Genomic DNA, 14,230 nt, shown 5'->3' with positions numbered 1-14,230 from the left:
ACCCCCGACTTCTCCAGTTTCTCCTCACAGAACCCCGGAGGAGCAAAAACATGGGGGGGAAAGGAGGAACAGGCAACGGCCAGGTTGCAGGAGATATAACAATGGCGTCTGCTGTCCTTTCCCTCATGATGGATGTCTCAAGCTTACATTCTGGAACGCACGGATCTCCACAGTCCCGTACCTCTATGCTCCTCACAGAGCGTTCGTGACCTTTCTTGCACAAGTCATTTCAACTCCTCTGCTTTTGAAACCAGCTTGTCTTGGACATGACGCACAAGGCACCCTATCTCGGCCTGCGTGGCAAACGGCTGACAACGGCCTTGATTGTCATGGTTGTCTGCCCTGCCTACATCTTGATCGGGTATAACAATGCGGCCGCCGGGGGTCTGTTGACCCTTCCATCCTTCGTCGAGACCTTTCCGCGAATCGACACCGTCAATACGGCAGGCAAGCAGCAGGCGGACAATGCACGGATCCAGGGTAAGCTCTTTACTCTCTATCGTCTGTCTCCTTCACGTCTCCAATGTGTTATGTTAGTGCCACCACACCCGCCTGGTGTTTTCTTTCTATGACAGAGGCTCATGTGCTACAATGTTGTAAAAGGAACTGTTGTGGCCTTGTACACCGTTGGTTGCATGTTCGGCTCTCTTCTATGCCTAAAGCTCGGCGACAAGCTCGGCCGCCTGCGCACAATCATGATAGGGGCCGTCATTGAGGTCGTTGGCGCCATCATCATGTGTACGTCCTTCTCGTTGGGCCAACTCATTGTCAGTCGTGTCGTCCTCGGCTTCGGTTTCGGCGCCATCAGCGCCACAGTTCCTGTTTGGCAGTCAGAGTGCTCTCCCGCCGAGCACCGTGGTGCATTGGTTGTGCTTGAAGGCATGTTTGCGAGTTGTGGTCTAGCACTCAGTCAGTGGGTCGAGTTGGGATTCTTCTTCACACGGGGAAGCGTGAGCTGGCGATTTCCCTGGGCGTTTCCTATTGTGCTTGCCCTCTGGATTTTGGCAGCTTGTATATTCCTACCCGACTCACCGCGGTGGTTGGTCAAGAAGGGACGCATCGCTGAAGCGACAACCATCCTCGCCATCCTCGAAGACCTGCCGGAAGACTCACCTGATGTCCAGACCTCGATCCACGAGATGCAGAAATCACTCGCGGAAATGGATCAAGGCAGCCTTCTAGGCCTTTTTCACAACAGCGGTGACCGACTGCTCAATCGAACCTTCTTGGCCTGTTTCAGCACCTTTTCGCAGCAGATGAACGGCGCGGGCGTCATTGGGTTCTACACGACCACCATCTTTGAACAGTATGTCGGGCTTTCAGCCCTGACCTCCCGCATCCTGTCAGGCTCGGTGTACACTTGGCAAATCGCCTGTTCTTTCCTGACCATTTACACAGTCGACCGCTTTGGGCGCCGTCCACTCATGCTTCTGGGCGCCGTCGGTATGGGCGCTGTGTTTATCATTCTTGCTGGAACTGTCGGACACGCTGCAGACTCGCGCGCATGCTCCATCATCTCAGCGCTGTGTGTCTTTCTGTACGGCTTCTTCTTCACCGTGGGTGCCCTGGGGGTCAACTATCTCTACGGCACCGAAGTCGCTCCCTTGGCATACCGCGTGCCCATCTACAGCCTGACGTCTACGACGCTATGGAGCATCAATTTTCTCGTTGTGGAGATTACACCCATTGGGTTTACCAATTTGGGCAACAAGTTTTTCATCATCTTTGCAGTCACCAATCTGTGTATCATCCTGCCTGGTAAGCCATCTGCCCCTCTTTTACAATGTCGTCCGACCCTCTCGTTTATATCTGACTCAATCCGTGCTGCTAGTGGTATATTTTTTCTTCCCCGAGACTCGTCGACACTCGCTCGAAGCCATCGACGCCGTGTTCAAGGGAGCCAACAGCCCCTTTGACGTCGTCCGCCGGGCCAAGAAGATCCCCTCCGACGTCGTGAGACGGGTCGATGCAATCCACATGGTTGAAGCTGGAATGCCGGATGAGGGCAGCGCGTCGCCCGAGATGCAGGAGTCGCAGAGCGAGAAGGCCGTGTACCAGATGGTGGAGAAGACGACGTGAGTTCCTGCGTGGGCATGAGTGAAGCCTATGTAGGTAGAACGAAGATACCGAGCAGCTCGGTGAGGAAATTCTCCGATCACGGGAAAGGGAACGCCTCGTATGAAAAGAGTAGGTATCTAGGTATTATTGGGAGTTTGGCTTTGTTGAGCGAATGTTCGCGGCTGTTGATGGTATCCAGGATTCTTGGTTGGTGGGCTCTCTCTCACTGTCAATGTAATGAACTAATCTAGGCGGTTTGTCCCTGGATATGTAATGTGCCGAGTAGTCCTGTTCTGTCTTGTCTTATCTCGTCTTGTCCCGTCTGGGCTTGTCCTGTCTTGTCTCATCTTCTACCGCCTGGATCGTCTACCTCCCTTCCTTATATCTCACTGTTTCAGCACAGTGTATATGTATGTATGTATACATTAGTACACTACACACACCGAGTACGTTCAGTTCATACCATATGCTATGCTATGCTATGCTATGCTGTGCTGTGCTCATGTAGAAGCAATGAAATTCTGGCAAACTCTGCATTTTATGTATCCCAGGTGTTCGGTCAACGCCCATCATCTCAATCAGCTCAATCAGCTTGATCATCCGGATCCGAATCAGCCTAGGCTGCCGAATCAATCACTCGACGGTGACGGATACCCATCGGCCTTGATCCTTGTCCTCCCCCGCGACCTCGACCTCGACCTCGACCGTCCCCTCGCCCTCGTTCTCAAACGTGATCGTCGGGCCCTGGTAGTGCCTCCTCGCGTGGGCGAACCAGTTGACGATACCGAGGAGCAGGGCGATTCCCAAGATGACACACGTGTAGTCTATCCAGGAGGTCAGAAAGAGTTCCGCGTGAGGTTGAAAGAGGGAATTTCTTGGGAGGTGAAAATCTTCGGAACCCACACATGATGTTCTACACCAAAAACCAAAAACCAAAAACCAAAAAAAAAAGGGTGGAAATCACTCACTCATCGACGAGGCCGAGGTGGGCAAAAAGGCCGGCATGTTGAAAAAGACGGTGGTGACGAGGGAGAAGGCGACGACGATGACGTTGGCGATCCACCCGACGGCCGGCGGCGGCGCGAAGAACCGGGTCCGGGGGAGATACTTGGGACCCCGGCGGCGGTAGAGGAGGAGGGCGACGGGGATGACAAAGGAGAGCTGCTGGAGCACGATCGACGAGCTGATGAGGGCGTTGAAGGCTGTGTGCACGATCGCATACAAAGTCAGGTTGTGGAGGCGGAGGCCGCGAAGCGGGAAAGAAGGCAGAAAAGGGAAAAACGGGAGGGATATAGACGGTACGTACCGGTAGTAGAAGCGACAAAGATGCATCCACACAGGACCAGGATCGCGTAGGTCAGGAGGAGCGCGTAGACGGGAACTTCCAGCGTCGGATGGATCCTGCATAGCCGGGAGGAGAAGACGAGGCCGTTGTCGCGGGCAAACGACCAGGCGAGGCGGGACGACGTCTCCTGGACGGCGTTGAGGATGAAGACGGTCATGACGATGCCGACGACGATGAAGGCGGTCGCGAGGGCCGTCGATCGGAGGCCCTGTCTCATCACCACCCAGGGAATGTACCTGTTGTTGTTGTGGAATGTTAGTCGTATACACGGAACCATAACGATTCAAGAGCTTCTCCCTCACTCGGTCGTGGTCATAATGGCCTCAATATCGGTCAAAGCATAGAGCTGGGCGACCGTGTACGCAAACGCCGTCACGCACCCGATGAGCACTGCCGTGACCATGGCCGTGGGGACCGTCCGACTCGGGTCCTTGCACTCCTCGGCAATGTGCATCGAGGCGTCCAAGCCGATGTACATGACACACGAGGTCGACAGGCCAATGATGAAGCACACCCCGTCCGGCCAGCCCGTGTAGTTGATAAAGGTGGCCCAGACGAAGCTCGACGGCGCCTTGGGCGATGATCGGACCAGCAGTGCCACGAAGCTCGCCAGGAACAGGCACAGGGTGAGAGCAACTGTTTTTTTTTTTTTTTCCTTTAGAAACTTTTGACTTCTTCATATATTGGCTGCGGAGGGAAAGACGAGACAGACGTACATCCAACATTGTGAGTCCACGGAGTCTTCTTCAGCAGGAACAGATTGTTGAGGAGCACGAAAAGAGCCATGGCCTGGTAAATGAGAAGAACGTGCCACTCTTTGGTCTCGAACCCGGGATGGAACGCCGCCACCAACGCCATAATCTGCTGGGCGGGGATGACGGTCACGGCCGCTCCGATGGCGGTCCACGAGAAGATGGACAGCAGGCCGCACGCGTACGAGATGCCCTGCTTGATCTTCTTCGGTGCCAGGATCGACGCGAAATGGTACTGTCCGCCTGCAGTTGGGTAAACACTGGCCAGTTCGGCCATGGAGATGGCGATGCTCATGTAGGCGATTGAGGAGACCACGATGCTGTAGATGAGAGTGGCGGGCCCGCCCTGCAGAAGCGCCAGTTGAATGCTTCCTGCGACGCCGGCCCAGCTGTTGCAGATGACAAAGGCAAAGGCGACCATGTTCCATTTGGTGAATTGTATTTTTGTCGGGGCACTTCCGATCGTAAGGTCTTGGACGGTCCCATCTCCCACGCTGATGAAACGATGCAGTTGTTGCTCTGTCGTTGCTGGTCATGGTCAGTCAGTCTGTATCAGTCCGGGGAAGGATGCCTGTGCGAACTGACCAAGTGCTAGTGTCTTGGGATTTTTGGTGTCCATTATTGCGTGAGGTGAACAAGTCAAACCACCATTGAAGCAGGGAAGCGTGTCATCTGAGATCAGGAGACCATGTCTGGGAGAGGGTCGTAATGATATAAGACTTGGCCATGATAGAACCAGCTCCCAGGCGGAAGGCGGAAGGCGAGCATCGACCGAGGTTACTCGTCGAGGTGCAGACCGTAGGCTTCAGGTCCATTGTCGATGGTGTTGAACCGCGCTTCCATGCATGTTCGTTATCAGGATTGATACCCATCTGTGATGGCTGCATGATGTTTGATGCGAGGATTGAGAGGAGATGCAAGTCGTTCTGTGGTCGGGGATTCTCCATCCATCCAGCTCTCGCCATATGGTTGTATTGACTTCATGGTGTTGTTGCCCTCAGTTCGCCTCGTTATCAGTTCACCCCGACCCCAGAACGGGGAGGGTATCAGAGGTGGGGAAATAGACCCGGCGACATTGCGAATGCTAGCAATCTACCGCGCTTAGAGGGCATTCAAGTGTCCCAAATAGGCCTAGTGCATTGTGGAGTAGGGTCTCACCCCGGATCCAAGCCCGGGGTTAAAGGAGTTAAATAGATTACCCAGGAGGGAGTAGATGGCGAGGATGGTGGAGTATTGATCAGAGTAGAGACTATCCAGGTATGTAAATAGATAGAGAGCTCATGCTTCACAGGTTCGCCGAGACCTTTCTGATCAGACCCTCCTCCTTTGCCCAGGCAAGCACCTCATCAGCCGCACGGCTGCCCGCCCTAAGAGCACCTTCGAGATACCCCTTCCACTCAAACGCCGTCTCACCACCGGCAAAGTGGATGTGTTTGAATGGCTGTCGCAGCGCTGCACCGTACCTGGAGAGCATCCCAGGTCCCATCGCGGACGTGGGTGCGCCACCCAGGTATTCTTCCTCGCCCCAGTTGACATAGTTGACTTCGAGGACGTCGTCCCTAGCCAGGTGTGCGTGCTCGTCACCCACCAGCTCGGCCAGATGGTCAATTACGGCTTCGATGCGTTGGAGCTCGTTCAGCGTCGCCCATCTAGTCGCGATCTCACCCGCGCTGAACAGCGCCAGGGAGTACTGTTGCCGCGACTCGTCCGAAATGTCCCACGAGAAACAGATCGGGCCCTTGAAGCTCGTGAATTTGCCCACTAACCCGATGTCTCTCCACCACATCCGACTATACGTAAGAATGATCTTCGCATATACACCTGGCTTGGTACGGGAGACGAGCGCACTCTTGTCATGAGGTAAAGGAGGCGAGAAGTTAATCAGTTTGTAGGTATTGGTTGGGATGGCAATGACCACTTTCCGACAGAATATGCTGTCTCCTGTCGCAGTGTGGACAAGCGCTCCTTTGGCGGTTTGATGGATGTTGTCGACGGGACTGTTGATAAAGATAGATCCAGGCTTCATCTCGTCCGCTAGACCAGTCGCGATAGCTGAAGTGCCTGCCAGATAAGTAAGCGGAAGAAGTTTTACGAGCAGACGTTCGGTTATCACCTTGCTTGATCTTGAGAGACTGGGCGCCAGCTTCGCCTTCAGTCGCGAGACTCATAAATCCTCCCCCGGACTTGACGTAATCCAGGAAATAATGCATCCCCGTCTCGGCTGGATCGCGACCAACAACGGCGCTTGTAAAGAACTTCACCGCAGACTTGGTCAGATCATCGCTGAACCCTTTGCTCTCGGACCACGTGTCCATCGAAACGTCAAGGTTTGTGGGGAACTCGTCCGTCTTGTGGATGTTAATGTCCTGGCCACCGCCATCGATCAACTCACACATCGCGATATTGAATTGGTTCACCTGGTCTGCCTGAGGCTGAGTCGCGGGTTGATCAGCAGCCACACACTTTCCAAACATCAACAGAACCTAGACTTACAGTGCCAGGGGTTGTTCTCACAGCTGCGCCGTCATGGAACTGCCAGATTTCGTCCCCTTGGGTATATTGATCCACAACATCCAAGCCCAGTCGTATAGCTGTGGCATACACTTTTGGTTGTGTCTTCTTGTTGATCCAGGTCGCCCCAAGCTCGATGATGCCCGGCCCGCTCTGCAGTTGCTGCGACCGGCTTCGACCACCAATGCGATGCTTCGCTTCCAGAAGAACGCAGCTCAACCCAGCCTTTTGCAGATCCCACGCTGCTTGCACACCACTGAAGCCGCCGCCAACCACCACCACGTCGACCTTGGACGGCGCTCCTGGTTGGGCAAAGGAGCGAACAGAGGGTCCTGCGTATCGCTCGGCATGGCCTCCAACCGCAGCCACCACCTCGATCTCAAGTTTGGCTCCCGGGATTGCAAGCTTCGTGACAGGAACCAACGTTGTAATGGGCCGGCGGGTCGTGCCATCTTCGTCCGTCATGAACTTGACAAACTGTTTGATAAAGGTCTCGCCCTGCTCTAGCGACCAGTCCACGACATAGAAGGTGACCTTGACCACATCTCGCGGAGACGCGCACGACTTTTCCAGCGCCTCCTGGAGATTCTTGTACACGGTCTCGGCCTGCTCCTCCAGCGACTCTGGGAAGCTGCCATCCGGTCGCTGCGCGATGATTCCGGACGTGAACACCAAGCGACTCGATTGCTTCAGGGTGACGGCGTGGGAGTAGAAGCCGGGATCAGGCATTCCCGGAGCATCGCTGAACCTGACCTCGGGTCTATCGTCGCGGGGCGCCATCTTGCGGATTTGGGGTCGTCCCGAATGAAAAGAATGCCGGGGGCGTAGCTGAAGATACGTGCAGACTGGAAAGATATAGAAGAGCGAGGCTTTTTGCGGTCGAAGTCGGAGATGGTGATTCGATCGCATCATATTTATATGCCTCCAACTCAACGCAGAACGAGCCTGTCAAAAGTGAGGATACGACATACGATGCCATGGTGAGAACTTCTGCCTGGACAGTCGCCAGCCTTCATCCATCCGCCGTTCTTTGCACTGGTTGTAGAAATGCCAGCATTGAGGAGATCGCCATACTCCTTGCGGCCGTATCTGGACTGGGTCAGACAAGTGGGTTTGGATGCGATGATTCTTGTCTAATCAGACTGCGGTACCTCTGGGCGAAGTGCACACCGCGGCTAATGTCCACCGTGGGCTCCAAGCTCTTCGCATCCGGTCGCTCCCACTCCGTCTCCATTGTTAAGACAAGACAAACCGCGATCCGGTCATCCAATTTCTTCCTTTTCCATCCTTAATCCAGTCGACCTTGCACCGCGCTTGATCCTTTCGATGACTCGCACACCGCGCAGACCGTCGTGGAGAAGAATGGAGACCACCCCGCAATTCTAGGGTTGACAGGGCTAGACTGATCGATGAAAGCAAACAATCATGACTTCCTCGCAACGGCGCGACAAGTTGGCCTGTATTCGCACCAAGACGGGTTGTCTAACATGCCGACGGCGCAAGAAAAAGTGCGACGAGCTGAAACCAACCTGCACTGGCTGCGCTCGCAATTTCATTGAATGCCAATGGCCGCACCCAGTGGACCCCAACCGTGACTCTGGCTCCCAGAAAAGGAAGAGGGACGTCAGAGATGTAAGGCGTAAAGAGAGACAGGCTGTGTCAAGGAGCACGATTTCTACTACAAGCGCACGCGATATACCCAGCCTACCGGGACAAATCACTTTTATCTTGGACAAGGACTCGCCAAAGTCACAGACGTTCGGGGCTTCTTCTTCCTGCGCGACTCCAGATGATAATGCTGCGCTTCAGGACGACGCCGAGGTCGGAAACCCCGAGTCTATCATCTCCTGGCAACCATTGACCGCCTCCTTTGTTAGCACCCACCGAGCTCTCCTGATCAGTCCCAGCTCTCTTCTGTTGCTCCAACACTACTTGGAAGCCACATCCACTTTCCTGGTGGCAAAGCCCCAGTCGGGCAACCCCTTCATCACTCTCGTACTGCCCCTGGCGCACTCGGATGACCTCCTCATGCATGCAGTGTTGGCCTTGAGCGGAACTCACCTCAGCTACCTAACCGCCGACAGCTTACATATTCAATTGGCCACTCGCCAGCATTATTCGTTGCTCCTGCAGAATCTGCGGTGCCTGTTCGCAGACGAATCTTCTCATGACGATATTTGCATGACCGTGCGCCTGCTGCTGGTCTTGCTTGTGTTATGTCATGTCGAGGTATTCAATTTCTTCATGTTTGGCAGAAGAGAATTGTTCATATTGACCAACATTTGATCTGCAGGCTATCTCTGGTGAACCACACGGTGGTATCTTTCCACACCTGCGAGCGAGCCGCGAACTCGTCCTCAAACTGCTGCAAGAGCCCCAGCGGAGACTGCATGATGACATCAAGTTGGTCAAGGGATTTGCGTTGGAAGTGTATTTTTACCTGGTGTTGGTGAACAGCATCACGCCCTATGGCCGCGACAAAGCGCGTGTGCTTCCCTTTGACTCGTTCTGCTTCTCCCTGGACTTTCTCAAGGAATACGAGACCTTTGGGGTATTTTTCAGCTGTGGGCAAGGTCTCTTTGAGATGATCTCTCAGGTCTCAATTTTGGCGATGAAGAGACTGATAGACGAGGAGTGCGGTCTAAAAAACCCGGAAACCCAGTTGGAGTACGAGCACTTTGTCGACACAATCACTCAGTGGCAATCACCCCCAGTAGCGGTCGAGATGGTGGAATGGGAAACGGAGCATGTCTGGATGGGAGAGATATACCGGCAAGCTCTCTTGATCTTTGTCAAGGCCTGCATGTGTGGTTCCGTGGTCAACAACCCCAAGGTCATTGTTGCCATCCAGGGTCACATTGACGCGGCACTCCCGCTACTTGTGCCCGTGGCCCTGTCGCCCTTCATCACCATTATGCTGTGGCCGATTATGATCATCGGGTCTTGCCTGATCAGCCAATATCAGCGCCGAGAATACATGGGGATGCTGCGGACGAAAACCCATGTCGATTCCTCGCAAGTGAGCGAGGCTGCAAAGCTTTTGGAGTATTTGTGGGAGGATCCAGATGAGCGCGCCTTTGGACCCTTTGGGCTGCACTTTGTCATGAGAAAACGTGACATCAATTTCAGCATGGCCTGAAAGTCGTATCGCTGATGCAACGCACGCCCTGTCGAGATAGAAGCGAGGCGCTGAAGGCATCCATGACCTCATTCGAGTGTGGGAAGCTGGAGGAGGTCGGGGGCCAGGCAACACAGCGTGTCCAGCCGTTCCAGCCAAATCAGAAGGCAGAAGCGAAGCGTGGTTAGCACCGTGGGGGGGTCAATGCTTTCGTGCAGCCTGCAGCTGTGCACAGTAAGTAGTTGGACACCAATGATGTAGACGCAACAGCAACACGAGATCTGTCGCCAATGACTCACTCACTCGTATCCCCATCGCGCCCAGTCCTGGTAGGTAATATGTACGAGGTACCGTGGTACCTTTCCTAGACATTGTCAGATGGGAAAGGTGGTGAACCCCCCACGCTAGAAAGGCAACCAGAAGTTTTAGAACCAAACCTCGGCTCCAAGAAATCTCAAACCGAGAATGCGGCTCTGTAGTCCCATGTGAGAGATACCATGCATATTCTTTCTTTCTAGAGGAAGCGGGAGAATCAGGCAACAAGATCTTTTGTCCATCTTGGCGGCGGTTCGCATTCGCATTCGCATTATTCGAGTCAGAAATTCCCCTTTCCCTTAGCTCCTTCCCTCCTTCTTCCCTAAACTCCGTGCCTGACCGCACCTGCCCATGCATGTGCCAGCTGCCCTCCCGATTGGTCGCCACGAGATGTGATTTGTCAAATTCCTGTTTCTTGGGATGTCGGAGGTGGCCGACCAAAGACTTGAAACGACGACTTGGAATTGCCCTGCTTTGCTGTATTTTATTTTGCTTTGCTTTGCTTTGCCCTGGTGCAACTGAATGATTGTCCGTCCGTCGGTCATTCAGTCAAGTCAATGCCAGTGCCGCGTCTTGTACTCAGCACATGGTCAGCAATTGTAGTCTTGACTGCCTAGATAGGTAGGTAAGTAGGTACTAGAGAGCTATCTATCTATATGAATATCTCGTCTTCATTTTCCCACCTCTTTGGTCCTTTATCTTCGCCTGCGTCTTCTTATTCTTCCAAGATATATTCTTCGAGTTAGAACCTTGTCTACGACCGACCGACCGATCAAGCTTGTGTGGATTGCAACCTGAGGCGATTTATTATCAATTAATCCCCAGCCAGCAACAACACATTCTCTTCGCACAATACAAGATAACAACCACCGCAAACCCATCCCAACAGAATCATATATGCCCGCCGAGAGTCTAGACAGCCTCATCATCTCCCCCGACGACTTCCAGCGCTATAATGGCCACCACGCCTTGCACACTCTCGAACTCCCCCGCCCTCCAGGTGACGAGTCCACTCTCCGTGTCGACCCCAAAGCGACTCCTGATGATATCGCCCAATGGCTCCAGCGACCATGCACAAACCAATACAACACGAACAATAATGGCACCATGAAGATTCTGCTGATCCAAACTCATAACCAGTCGACTGCCAAACGGGCCCCAAGCATTTTGTCAAACCCTATGACTTTGTCCCAACGACCATCCGAGCCTCAGACCTCTCAACACCAGAAACAGGCCGAGTTCGTCATTGAGATCCTCAACAACCTCGACCTTCCACTGGCAGCGTTCGGATCATATTTGAAGGCCCATTTGACTTTTGTTTGTGTCCCGTCCTTTTCGTCCCATTCTCAATCTGATAATGATGCAAGAAATACATCGACAGCCTACTATTGTAGTGGGACTAGTTGGACAGTGACGTGGACTCACAACCTTGCAAACAGACATACCGCAGCTGTCATGTGGTATCGGGAAGGCGACGGGGACCAGCGAAAGAATGAGGTCCTTGCAGACCTTCTCCGTCTGCAAACTCACCTGTCACATCCAATGCTGCTAGGCTATGTGAAGACCAAAGTGTCCTTGAGCTTCACCTTCGATATGTTGGACGACATGAATCGCGAGACTCTTACTCTAGAACAAGAAATCGGATTCCCCACGTGGAATTGGGTGCTTGATCGTGTCGAACCAGGACGTGGTGTTTCCGAAACTCAAGACCTCGCTGTCGAAGGGTTCAATATCCTTTCCGGCAAGCTTACAAATATCAGGTTTCGTCTCAAGACCTTCCAACAACAAATCAAATTCATTTCACGATGTAACAATCAATATCGACAGTCACTCGACCCAACAGGACCGAATTTTCACTCAGCTTGGCGAGAATGTGAAGAACTGGACCATTTCATGAATGTCATGTGGGACTATACATTCATTCACCTGTTCGACGCCGACTCCTTGGGGGAAAGACTTCACAATGCCATGGCCTCTGTCTTTCAATTGACCACGCAACGGGATTCTCGCGCGAGTCTCGCAGTCGCTGACATCAACAATGAGCTCGCATGGCAAGGGAAGAATACCAACAAGGCAATGAGGACAATTGCTTTTGTATCTTTGCTCTTCCTGCCTGGAACGTTTGTCGCTTCCTTCTTTGACACTCCAATTTTCAATTTTGCTATGCCGCCAAATCACCAACAGATTATCGTGCCTCTACCATTTACCATATACTGGACGGTGAGTATTGTCTTGACGTTGGGTTTGGTATTAGTGTGGATCAGCTATCTTCGACGCAGTAAAGAGATCGATCGGCGTGAACGCGAGATTGAAAGACAACAGTTTCATGAGCGGATCAGGAGACGGCAACCAGGTGGTCCTGCTGCTATGTTGTTAGAGGGTAGAACTGTCAGCAATACCAGCTACAAGCCTTTTGAAAGGCGATCAGCTTGGGAACTCTTGACGAGGCACAGGACTCGCGATGACCAAACATCGAGAATCGGGATGAGAGGTCGGAAAGTCCCAGAGGAGCTGTATGGAATCCCACTAATGCGGCAGTCATACCAATCGCCCGAAGTCGGTATTGGGCCAATGAAACCGGCCTATCTCAGCCCCAAGGGACACAAGGAAGGCAGCTGGCTGTCGGCAGTGTGAGAGTCGAACTATTGATTCGGGAATTGTGGGAGTTCTGCTAGGTCAAATGTTGGCGAATGGCGTTTACCAGTGTGTTGTCTCATATTTTGGGGATATCCATCATGAGTGTTGATGATGATTGATGATGATGAGCCTGTTCTGATAGTCAATGAGCAATGGAGACTTTGAACGAGACTGTGTGACTGCTTTGTGTCGCTCATCTCTGTACCTGCCAAGCTCCCCGCCAAGTCTTTGCCAAGCCTGTGGACCTGAATGACGAGGCTGAACAGCTTCAATTTCCCCCTTTTTGTCTTTCTGGCGTCATGACTTTCCAGCTTCCACAATTTTCCATCCACAAAACGCTGCAGCAGGCACGGGCCAGCAACTGAAAGTCCGCAGTACCCACCTTCGTTTTGCTAATCCCATGTCTTCTCTTGCGGCGACGAAGCGGATTCTCATACAGCCTGTTTCAAGGAGCGACCAGGAACGAACCACAATCTATGCCCCTGGTCCCCCCAGCCGGTTCTTAGGCAACCTCACCTACCTACCAGGTACCCGTACTGGGTAAGAGTATGAGTACCGAGTTCTTGCAATCAGGGTAATCCGCCACACATCCATGCACCCATGATATGTCTCAACCCATTGATTTCAGAATGCTACTTCGGTGGTTATCTCAGCAACATCATGTTGAAGGGGGACCTGCTTCAGGGTTGTGGACGTACCCGAAATTACCATATCTAGTAATCCAACGTCTGATACAAGCAATTCAGTCTGCATGGATTCTTTCGTGTCCTCTCTACCTTCGAAGAAACGGGAGACCGCATGGCATGACGGTATGTTTGCTACGGTGAGTCCCATGCCGGCTCTCACCGCTGCCCATTTCCACCAGGTACCTTGGTCTGTGTTGGTTCACATGATGCCCTACATCTTTCTTGCACATTCCTGATTGAAACGGCTCTCCAACTCCGCATCGTGGGCCCACTTCATCATGACGTCCTATTATTGTTTTGACGGGATTGAAGTCCAGGAAGCGGGGGAAGTACCCTCGTTCCCCGGGCTAAACCTCCATGTTCCGAAGCCTGCCCTTGTCAAGGCTGTGCTCTGACCGATCGCCGGGGTCCTAATAATGTTAGATCGCACTAGCACGACAGATCTAGATGTTCTGGGCCTCACGAATCGAGCAATCACGTCGTCACGACCTCCAAGAAACCTTTCCTCTCCGCAGGGATCCGTTACACTGATAGCCTGTTCCTGAAGAAAACAAGCCTCGCTTCATTGGGACTGAAAGTTGGATCTCACCGCTCTGATTTTGAGATCGAAGATCGATCTGCATAGTGATCAGGCACCAGCCCGAGGGCTGGGGAAGGACATGGACCAGGTCAGCACGCACGGACAGGAGCGTCCCCTCGAAAGAAAGACAGGAAAAAACCGATGATTCATCAAGACACGGTTTCAGACAAGTTTCTCTCATGGGCGCAGCTGAAGTGATGACGAGGGAAGAATACTAGGTAAGACGAA

General features: G+C 53.0%; 5 protein-coding genes across 5 annotated transcripts; 3 read left to right on the top strand and 2 right to left on the bottom strand.

The window, feature by feature from the left end:
• Positions 1-266: 266 nt before the first annotated feature.
• Z517_04528 (uncharacterized protein) lies at positions 267-2,079 on the top strand (the record flags this gene model as incomplete). Its single annotated transcript, XM_013429857.1, has 3 exons — positions 267-480; positions 604-1,758; positions 1,832-2,079. 3 exons carry the CDS (start codon positions 267-269, stop codon positions 2,077-2,079), a joined length of 1,617 nt encoding a protein of 538 aa, XP_013285311.1.
• A 612-nt stretch (positions 2,080-2,691) lies between these two features.
• On the bottom strand, positions 2,692-4,774 carry Z517_04527 (uncharacterized protein; the record flags this gene model as incomplete). The annotated part of the gene is made up of 6 exons (XM_013429856.1): positions 2,692-2,882; positions 3,027-3,260; positions 3,365-3,639; positions 3,706-4,039; positions 4,120-4,683; positions 4,741-4,774. The coding sequence occupies 6 exons, from the start codon at positions 4,772-4,774 to the stop codon at positions 2,692-2,694; spliced, it is 1,632 nt and encodes a 543-aa protein (XP_013285310.1).
• Positions 4,775-5,440: 666 nt separating this feature from the next.
• Positions 5,441-7,446, bottom strand: Z517_04526 (uncharacterized protein; the record flags this gene model as incomplete). The annotated part of the gene is made up of 3 exons (XM_013429855.1): positions 5,441-6,216; positions 6,269-6,587; positions 6,649-7,446. The coding sequence occupies 3 exons, from the start codon at positions 7,444-7,446 to the stop codon at positions 5,441-5,443; spliced, it is 1,893 nt and encodes a 630-aa protein (XP_013285309.1).
• A 645-nt stretch (positions 7,447-8,091) lies between these two features.
• On the top strand, positions 8,092-9,805 carry Z517_04525 (uncharacterized protein; the record flags this gene model as incomplete). Its single annotated transcript, XM_013429854.1, has 2 exons — positions 8,092-8,895; positions 8,960-9,805. 2 exons carry the CDS (start codon positions 8,092-8,094, stop codon positions 9,803-9,805), a joined length of 1,650 nt encoding a protein of 549 aa, XP_013285308.1.
• Positions 9,806-10,996: 1,191 nt separating this feature from the next.
• On the top strand, positions 10,997-12,733 carry Z517_04524 (uncharacterized protein; the record flags this gene model as incomplete). The annotated part of the gene is made up of 1 exon (XM_013429853.1): positions 10,997-12,733. The coding sequence occupies one exon, from the start codon at positions 10,997-10,999 to the stop codon at positions 12,731-12,733; it is 1,737 nt and encodes a 578-aa protein (XP_013285307.1).
• Positions 12,734-14,230: the final 1,497 nt, after the last annotated feature.

This window comes from Fonsecaea pedrosoi (assembly GCF_000835455.1).
Source record: "Fonsecaea pedrosoi CBS 271.37 unplaced genomic scaffold supercont1.3, whole genome shotgun sequence".
NCBI lineage: Eukaryota > Fungi > Ascomycota > Eurotiomycetes > Chaetothyriales > Herpotrichiellaceae > Fonsecaea > Fonsecaea pedrosoi.
Note: the sequence above shows the minus strand (reverse complement) of the source record. Positions and strands in the feature narration are given on the sequence as shown.